Source organism: Beta vulgaris, chromosome 6, assembly GCF_026745355.1.
Source record: "Beta vulgaris subsp. vulgaris cultivar EL10 chromosome 6, EL10.2, whole genome shotgun sequence".
In the NCBI taxonomy this organism is placed as follows: Eukaryota; Viridiplantae; Streptophyta; class Magnoliopsida; order Caryophyllales; family Amaranthaceae; genus Beta; species Beta vulgaris.
Window position 1 is genome coordinate 38,775,670 of NC_079207.1, and position 9,757 is coordinate 38,785,426.

The 9,757-nt window shown below is 35.5% G+C and overlaps 1 protein-coding gene across 1 annotated transcript; it reads left to right on the forward strand.

Annotated features, from left to right (window-relative positions):
* Positions 1–6,398: 6,398 nt before the first annotated feature.
* Positions 6,399–9,453, forward strand: LOC104896874 (hypothetical protein). Its single transcript, XM_010683660.4, has 2 exons — positions 6,399–6,611; positions 8,914–9,453. The coding sequence occupies exons 1-2, from the start codon at positions 6,522–6,524 to the stop codon at positions 9,265–9,267; spliced, it is 444 nt and encodes a 147-aa protein (XP_010681962.2). The 5' UTR covers positions 6,399–6,521; the 3' UTR covers positions 9,268–9,453.
* The last annotated feature ends 304 nt before the right edge of the window (positions 9,454–9,757 follow it).

Below are 9,757 nucleotides of genomic sequence, written 5' to 3' on the forward strand. Positions count from 1 at the left end.
CAAAATTATTGCTTGTATATCACTAGCAAATTGCCTCTTGAAGTTGGCCCAAATATGTCTGCAACAGAACCTAGTCTCAGCATTTGGGACAATAATCTTGAAGGCATCAAGCAAATTCTACAACACACAACAAACCATATTAGAAAGCATAAAACAGGGGTATAAACACACAACAACATAGCTAAGTGCACATCTTCTGCCTGTCACTCATGCAGGTGAGAGGTTCTTCCGTTTCAAGCATAAAGGTGATTGCATCTGCTACATTGCCAAGATCATTCACCACCAACTCTAAGGACCATGTCCAAGACTCTGTATTCTCAACCTTTATATTTGCCCTGACAAGAAAAATATTATTGTTGCCTTCCTTACCAACTATAGTGAGTAATATACCAGAATATGGGCCATTTAGATGGCAACCATCAACCCCCAAATAGGTCTATAGTCTGCCATGAAACCTTCCTTAGCTTGTATGGCTGTAGGCAAATATACATCTTTTGAAACAGGGGCGAGGGTCTATCAATGGATTCAACCTTCACAAATGCATTGTTGCCTTCATTATATTTTCTGTTGCTACATAGTCTGGTACTCTCTTGTATTGCTCTGTTGCATCTCCATATATCATGTAAAATTCCCTTTGCCTTGCAGAATAACACTTATGATACTTCACTTCCACTCCAAGATCCCTCCTGCATTTCAGCATAATGCTGACAACTTTCATGTAGGGTTGTCCCTACAGTCGTCCAAATACCTCCCAACAAGTTACTTAGAGGTCACCTTAGTTTTATGAGTTTGAAAACCACAAGAATGCTTCAGGTTCATTGTTCTAATTTGGACACAATTCTTAGACACTAGCTGCTTATAGTGAACTCTAAACCTACACTTCCTAATTGAATTACAAGTAGGTTCAACACATCTACCATTTTTCCATTCACACTCACACCTCTTCTTGCAATAAGCAATCAATCTCCTCACTCCGCTATGTGTAAAGTAAAAGTCATATCCCTCTTGTACAATATGCCATTGTAATGCTTTTCTGAATATCTTAAGGGAGGGGAATTTCATGCCAAGAAAGAGTTGAATTTTACGTTTGAACTCAACCTCAGGATTGAACAGGTTGTAACCATCATCCCCCTAATCATTAGAATTCTTAGGGCTGTGCAACTCTTCCTCTAAGTCATCTAAAATCTCATCATCATCTACAATGATGTCATCTTCCAAAGGCTCTAAATTACCCTCTAATACTTCCAAAGATCTCTTTGTGTTTATTGATCCTATACCACCTAACTCTCAATCATATCTGCATCACATTCTCAGCAAAGAGGTCATCATCATCATCGTCCTTGTTCTTAAAGTCTGCATCACTCAACTCAACATCACTATCATCTTCATCACTATCCTCATTAAATGAATCTATGTCAAATAATATTGGTTCCACTTTTTGCATAAGAGGTGTGGTTGAAGTTTCAGGTGAGTTAGAGTTTGTTTGAGCTGCTGAATTTGTAGTGTTTTGGGATTTAGATCTGGTTTAATTCGCTTCTTCTTATCTTTTTTGATGTGATCCGGGATATTCCAATTTATAACAATATTGATATCTTACTATTTTTGTTGACACAGGTTTTTGGACCAGTTTCGGGTGTTTTTGGTGACTTTTTTCTTTTAGGAGGCATCTTTCTTATTTAGTTCCAACCTTAGGTTTGTTAGTAGGCTCGTGCTAGTGCTAGCTGACTCAACATTGTTGTTGATACATGTGCATCAAGGCAACCCAAGATATTAAAATTAGTTGATCTTTTAAATCATTGGATTTAGATAATCATAAAATCCAAGGTTGCAAGTGGTGTTTTAGTATTGATTTCAAGCCCAAATTTGCCAAGAGTGTTATACGGGTTAATGATTGAAGTCTAAATGCAGCAACAACAATGAAGCTTAGCATGATATAGGCGTGATATGAGCAACCCATAGTTTTGTTATGGACAAGAGTGTTTTATTTCCTTTTTTTTTGTCTATTTTTAGCTTGTAATAAAGCCAAGAGAGTACTATTAAAGTATCTCCATTTGGCCAGTTATTTAGGAGTGTGGTTACCTTATCATTTGCTGCATAACCTTTTATTAATGATGGGGGTTACACTAGGCGTAAAAAAGGAGACCTTAAGTTCCTTGAAACCGTTTTTGTTGGACATAGGGTTTATTTTGAAGTCTTCTAGCTTTCTTTTGCTGCTCCCATTCATTATATAAAGGAGAGCTAATGAAGAGAAACATCAACTTTTGATTGATTATAAAAAAACCTTGTGTTTCGACTTTATGCTTTGACTTTGTCTCAAGTGTTTGCTACCCTTATTACTTTGAGTGAGTTCTTGAGTGATAATCCTAGCAGGGATTGAGTCAGTCTTATCTGGGCCTAGAACCCCAAGCCATTGTGTTTTTCCTTGTGGTTTGGAAATTATCCCTAGTTTCGAGTATTTCAAGTGTAAAAGTGAGTGTTTTATGTTCCTAAAGTTTAGATTCATCATCCAACGCTTTAGAAAGTGTTTTTTTAGTTACATCATCTGGTATCAGATCTTTGGCGTGAAGAGCTTGCAGAAAAATCGCATTTTGGTGGTAAAATAAACGGTCATAATACATCCAGTTTTTCATATACTTTGAAGGGCGATTTCTTGGCCTTTAAGAGTCCAAATTGGGTAATTCTATTTTTTATTTTGCATAACAATTTGTCTAGAATACTCATAAATTATGTCAGAATTTTGTAAATTTTTTATATATTAAAATAGGCAATTTTTTACAACTGCACTCAAACGAAGCAAATCCAACATACATACCTGCAAACGAAGATTTCTCTTTGATCCAGAAAGCTTTTTAAGAATTTCATTCTTTTGATTCCGCTTGGAATTTCTTGAATTATCATAATCTGTAAACTTTTTAGAGTCTCAATGTCATTTACAGTATCCTTTTTTTGTTCGAAGTTTATGGCAGTTTACACCTTGTAATTGTAATAATCTAGCAAAATGGTGGAAAAACATGGCTGATGAGGATCTTACTAGGATATTACAGGTTATCACGCAACAATTAGAGAACTTGCAGAGAAAAATAATGGAGGATGAGGAGGATAAAAAGGACAAAATAAAAGATAGGATGTTATGGTCGAAATGGCTTTGCAAGTAACTAGAAAACTCAATTTTCTAAAAAATGGTGACATTCCAATCTGAAGGCAATCTGAAGATATTTGATCTACTTTTAGTGAGATAAAAAAAGTCGTGAAAATGTTTCAACACCTTATTCTCAATTATTTGCCTAAAACAAAAATTAAACATGAACATGGGGATGATTTAGATTTTATAAAGCATCATGTAGAAGAGAATATTATTGTTGATCAAAGCCAAGAAACGACTAAAATATAGATTAAGGAAAATTCTATAGTTCCTACTTTGAGGGAAGATATTGGTGCGGAGTCACGCAATAACTCTACTATCCAGAACTTACAAAAGAAGGTATTTGTGAAACATTTCGATACCATTTTCGAACCCCCTATGAATTGATTACATCATACTGTTAGGATTGATGAGAGCATTGTTGATCATGATTATGATCACCAAGTCTCCGTTCAAGACAATGCTACGATAACTTCTTTTGACATGTGTTTGGGTTCTATGGTTCAACATACACTATTTAATAAAGTTCTCATTTCTTTTGATCAATTTATGCCTTTATTAATTGGCCAAATTTGTGGTCGAAATTTTTTCAAAGAAAGAGAGAATGATACATGTGTGTCAAGGCAATCAAGATATTAAAATTAGATGATCTTTTAAACTATTGGGTTTGGATCATCTTACGATTTAAGGTTGCAAGTGGTGTTTTGATGTTGATTTCAAGCCCAAATTTGTCACGAGTGTCACATGGTTAATGATTGAAGTCTAAGCCCATGTTCTTTTGGATTTATTTTCAGTCAATTTCAGTTCAGTTCATTTAATTTCATTTCAGTTAATTTCAGTATTATTATTATTATTATTATTTTTTATATATTTATTTTTCATTTATTATTTATTATTTATTTTATTTATTATTTATTATTATTTATTATTTTTTTTTTAGTTTTTTATTATTTATTTTAAATATTTATTTATTATTAATATTATTATTAGTTAATTTCATTTTAGTTCAACAAATTTCAGGTAATTTTTGTAAATTCTGTTTCAATTCAGTTAATGTCAGTGTTTTTCGATTATCCAGTTAATTTCAGTCCAGTCCAGCCAAAATAAGTTTAAAAAAACAAGGCCTAAATGCAGCAACAACAACAAAGCTTAGCATAATATAGGTGTGATATGAGTAGTCCGTAATTCTGTTATGGGCAAGAGTATTTTATTTTCTTTTGCTGTTTATTTTAGCTTGAAATAAAGCCAAGAGATTACTCTTAAAGTATCTCCATTTAGCCAGCTATTTAGGAGGTATTTATGAGTGTGATTACCTCATAATATGCTGCATAACAATTTATTAATGATGGGGGTTACAATAGGCATGAAAAAGGAGACTTTAAGCTCCTTGAAATTATTTTTGTTGGACAGATTTCTAGGGTTTATTTTGAAGTCTTTTGGCTTCATTTTACTGCTCCTATTCATTATAAAAAAAAAGTTTGTGTTTCTAGTTTATGCTTTGAGTTTGTCTCAAGTGTTTGCTACCCGTATTACTTCGAGTGAGTTCTCGAGTGAAATGCTTGGGAGGGATTGAGTGAGTCTTATCTCTGGCCTAGAACTCCAAGCCATTGACTATGTCCTTGTGGTTTAAAAACTATCCCTAGTTTCGAGTATTGCAAGTGTAAAAGTGAGTGTTTATCTTCCTAAAAATTTAAATTCATCATCCAACGCTTTGGAGGGCGTTTTTCAGTTTACTTCAGTTGTTACCTAAGTTAGAATCTACCCCTACACCTTTCTCTTCATGGACCAAATATAAGTGGTAATAGCCATCACTTTTTGGAGATTCAAGAGATTCTGCAAGGTCTTTGTCACTCTTAATCTCTTTTTTCTAGAAAAAAAAAGACTATACCCACGCCTCCTAAACCAAATCCTACTAGGTTCACTATAACCTGAATCTTTAATCCACCCAACCACCTCAAAATAACACACGTCATACTCTCTCATATGCAAAATCAACCCGGCCCCGACTCATAAGTTGCCTTCCACCTCTTAGTCACAAAATTACCCCCATGATACAACCTAACATTGATATGATCCATGCAAATATAAACTGGAAAATATGTGGTGTCCCTACCGCTGAACCTGAATCATGAATACACAAAACGCCAACAATTGCCATAGATGCTCAGTGAACTAAACCACACGCAATTTGCACAATTATAGGGCTTGCAAATAGACATAAATGATAAAAACTGAATCTTTCAAACCAAAAAATAACAAAAAAAAAAAACAAATTCTGGAATTGTACCTTGATTCTTGGACCGCTCTATAGCTCGTTCATCTCTTTGGCCCCATTGAAACGTGAATTGTGACGTTCCTTGATTTTGTGTACCAAATGAATAGAGCAACTAATTAAGAGAGAAGGAAGGAGAAGAAAAATTTTGAAAAAAAGTGGCAGAGTGACATTGAAAACTTACCCCATATTTTTAAATGTTGTTGAGAAGTAATTCATTCACTTTACTAATGCCATTGTTCACGAATTGATTGCAACTTGCAGGTTGTAGTAATGAATATAAATTCGTAGTTAGGAGGGAAGAATTAGGGATTTTAATTTGTAAATAAACAGAAGAGAAAAAGGGGAGTGTGAGATATGAGAGAAGTGGAAGAAATGGCTTCCAAAAATGAAATATAAAGAACACGTGTTCGTCACGTGATTTTAAGTGGCTTGAAAAGTTTAGCCAGCGCCTCAAAATTTTATAACACTTATCAACAACTGTAAGTAACTTTAGGCTCCGTTTGGTAGGGCGTAAAATATTTTCAGTGTAAAATGATTTTCATGGAAAACAATTTACAATGGAAAACACAATTCCAAATTTAGTTTTCCGTTGTTTGGTTCGATGTAAAAAAAATGATGAAATGAAAGGAAAATGAAAGGGAAAGTAAGGAGGAGTGAGAGGAGTGTACAAGAGAAAGAAGGAAATAGTTTTCCCTTCATTTTGAAAGGAAAATGGTTTCCATCCTTGGGAGAGTAATTTTACCCCAAGGGAAAATGGTTTTACACTCTTTTGCCAACCAAACAATGTAAAACTGAAAATAGAGGAAAACAGTTTTCCGGGAAAACGTTTTACGCCCTACCAAACGGAGCCTTAGTGATAGTTTTTTGAAAAAAAACATTTTAACATGCAGTTTTTTACAAAAAGTTTCAAACAAAGACACTTATGGATAAAAGTGAAAAAAAAAAGAAGTATTCAAGTTTTTCCCCTGCTCTTTTGGACACAAGGATCCACATGGCCCGAAATAACATCGACTTGCCTCCTATTTCAAATCAATTTCTCTCAACTTTTCACACTTTCAACTTAAAATTCCAAATTTGACCATCAAATTCCGCAGCATTTTGAGAATGGCAGCCGTTCCACAAACATCAGCAAACCTTTCGGGGCTAAAATCTTCTTGTGCTCAACTTGCACCCAGAAAACTCCGGCCATTTCAGGTATTTTTATTTTACTTACTTTCTCCAAAAAAAAATTGTTGGTTTCATTTCATTTTCTTAACGTTCTTTAAATTCTGGAAGATGTTACTTTATTGATGTTGATCAACTGAAATCTCTGGACTTCATTCTAAATGGGAAACTATGAGTTTGTGTTAGAACTATCAATTGAGTTATCGAAATCTTAATGTTTTTGGTGCAACAACTTAATATCTGCTATAAAAGGGTCAAAGTGAAGTGATCTGGGTGATGTACAGAATGGTTAAGGATTTGTTTTTGTGGAGATCTTAATATTTTGATTAAATGCGGTCTTGTAAATGTAACTGGCTTACATGATTACTGTAAAAACAATCAATTTTTCTATCTACTTTCTGGGGTTTGTTGGATGGAAATTTGGAATATACTTCGTTTGTAGATTCTTGGGAAGAATATGGGGTGTGGTTTGGATCTTGAATTGATGGGAAAAAAATGCGACCGGAAAATGTGATATCTTGAAGATTTGAGATAATCTGCTCCTGTTTGGATAATTAAGGTCTAATGAAATGATGGAGTCGAGCTTATTGCCAATAGGTTGGATTAAGTAATGAATAGTTTGGGAAATCTATGTTGGTGACTTGTGTAGCAAAGACATGGCTGGGGTTCCGAACCTGAAGTCACATCCTTAGGGATTCATTAGCACGGAAGCGGCTCAGGTTTTGAAAACGGGAAACAACGGGTCCTAGAGGTTTTCATGCTTCATATAGGATGGCATGATGATGCTGAAATTTTGGGAAGGATGTAGTACATGGTGGAGGAAGGGATGATAAGGAGACTATTGAGATGACGTACTCATTTACTTCGATATGCTTAGGGAGGCGAATTTAGGGAGAAATGTGGTTGCAGTATCTAGTGGCAGTGTGGCACATAAATTGATTAGTGGCCGCTGGCAACTACCTTATGAAGGTTGGTTAAAAGTTATCATGGAGCATACTGTGCATTTCGGGAGAGTTGAGCTTTGAGTATAGTGATTCGTCGGATATTGCTGAATGAGCTATTTGTGCAAGTAAGCTCAAATGTGACGGGATTGAGTTGGATTGTGGGCACTTTTGTTATATCCTATTAAAAAGGTGGGTATATGTCTCGGAACACCTTAAGGGATATAATCTGGAATGAAGACATTCAAAGAAAGGTTGAACCTGCAGATATCAAGGATAAGATAAGGGATTAACTCGGTTTGGTCATGTGCCATGTCGAACATGAAATACACCAGTGTAGAAAGTAGAGAGGAGAAATAGATTTGCAGGAGTATATAGCACTTAATAGAAAGAAATGGCCGAAGATGATCTTTGTGGATAACCACATTCAATAACTTATTTGGTTTATGCTGCAGGATTGTTGTTGTTGCAAGTATTATTATAGTAGTAAAATTCAAATACTATGACTCATTTTGTGTCACATGTAACACAAAAGGTGTTAGCAACAGATAAAATGCAAGGTTGCAAGGGCTAATGGCATTATAAAGATGAGTAGATTTGGGTTACATTCTGTACTCGACGTGCAACAGATAAAAATGAGTCACATTCCATACTCGACGTGCAAGGTCGCAAGTAACCCTATTCTGAAGTCATCCAATTCAAGTCTGACCCGATCAATCACTTGTTTTGGACCATATACTTCCACCTAAGAAAGGGAAGGGAAAACCAGTATTAGGCTCTTGCCAAAAAAAAAAAACCTATCAGATAATATGCTGTAACATCTTCCTTGATTTTCTTTATCTGACTCTGCAACTTGGTAAAAGTATTTCATTTTATGATGACGCATTCCAGCTTGAATTGAATTGAAGATCAATATTGCATGCTGAACATGTGCATTTCTTGCAAAACAGTGAGAATTCAATTATATAAACCTTTATACCTATGATGCGTAAACGAGCGAGAATATGTGTGAATTAGAAAGGCTATTATGTTGTCAGACGTATCTTTTAAACATGCTATGCTGCAGATTATGTAATTTGGGAACCTTTCCATCAGAGTGTTCAATATTAGGAGCACTGTAGAATCTGGAAGACCAATATATATTGTGGATAGATGTGTCATGTATCCACCGAGAAAGTTGCATTGGGTTTCTTGAGTTTCGATGGCTTTAGTCTTACAGATTCCTTTTATTATTTCGCGTATATTTCACATGGTGCTTCTTGGGGATATCCAGGGGGTCAGGAGAAGCTTAGAATGTGACTTTCAATTTCAGGGCGGGGTCAAAAGGGCTAGCTTTCTCGCTTTGTATAATTTGCATAATTCTTGTTAATGGCATTTTACCAATTGTGAAGGTAAGATGCAAGGGGGATGCAAAACTGGAGGCACCCAAACAACTGTGTGTCACCCGAAGAGATGCATTGATTTGTTTGACCACTTTGTCAGCGAGTGGGATTGGTATATCATCACCTAAAGTTGCTGAAGCACGTATGACAAAGGATGAAATCCGGCGGAAAATCAAAGAGAAGTTTGAGATGTTGAGAGAAAAAGCTGGCCTCTCAAGGCGAAAAGAAAACGACAAGGAAAAGTCGCCTTCAACACCACCCTCCACGAAGAAGGAGAAGAGTCTTCCATTAGAGCCACCTCCGTTGCCACTTCCAAATCCTCCCCAAGGATTTAAAAAATCACTGGTAGAAGTAACTTTGTAATAATCACCAGTAACTGAAACAGAGCTGTAAAGTTTTCAATCTATGTGGCAACATGGATGCCTCTAGTTTGGCAAGTTTATGCAGCTGTTTTCTAGAGTTTGCCTGTATGGCTTAAAGCTGGTTCGCTCCCTTCTGTAAGGAATTCTTTACTGTTACTCATGAGAAAAAACCTTTTACTGTTTGTAATTTCTAGTTGGTTTTTTGCACGATGAACATTTGACGTTTCGTACATTCACAATGTACGAGGTACTAAGGGTGATCAATTCATGACATATACTTATATGAAACTCAATAAATAAGCATGGAGCTAACTCATGCATTCTCACCTTTGAAGTACACAGTTTTTCTTCTGGTTGATTAATGAATAATGGTGTCCACGTGCAAAAAATGCCTACTTTCTGCATTAATATCTTGTGTTTCGACCGACTCTCTGCATTAATATCTTGTGTTCCGATGTAAGTGCTCTACTCTCTTTCTAAGTTGGATTAGT

What these genes read in the sequence shown, in the direction of transcription:
- LOC104896874 (XM_010683660.4), top strand. Translation starts at nt 6,522, where the DNA reads ATGGCAGCCGTTCCACAAACATCAGCAAACCTTTCGGGGCTAAAATCT. An exon ending in GAAAACTCCGGCCATTTCAG is followed by an intron (nt 6,612 to 8,913) that starts GTATTTTTATTT and finishes CCAATTGTGAAG; the next exon opens with GTAAGATGCAAGGGGGATGC.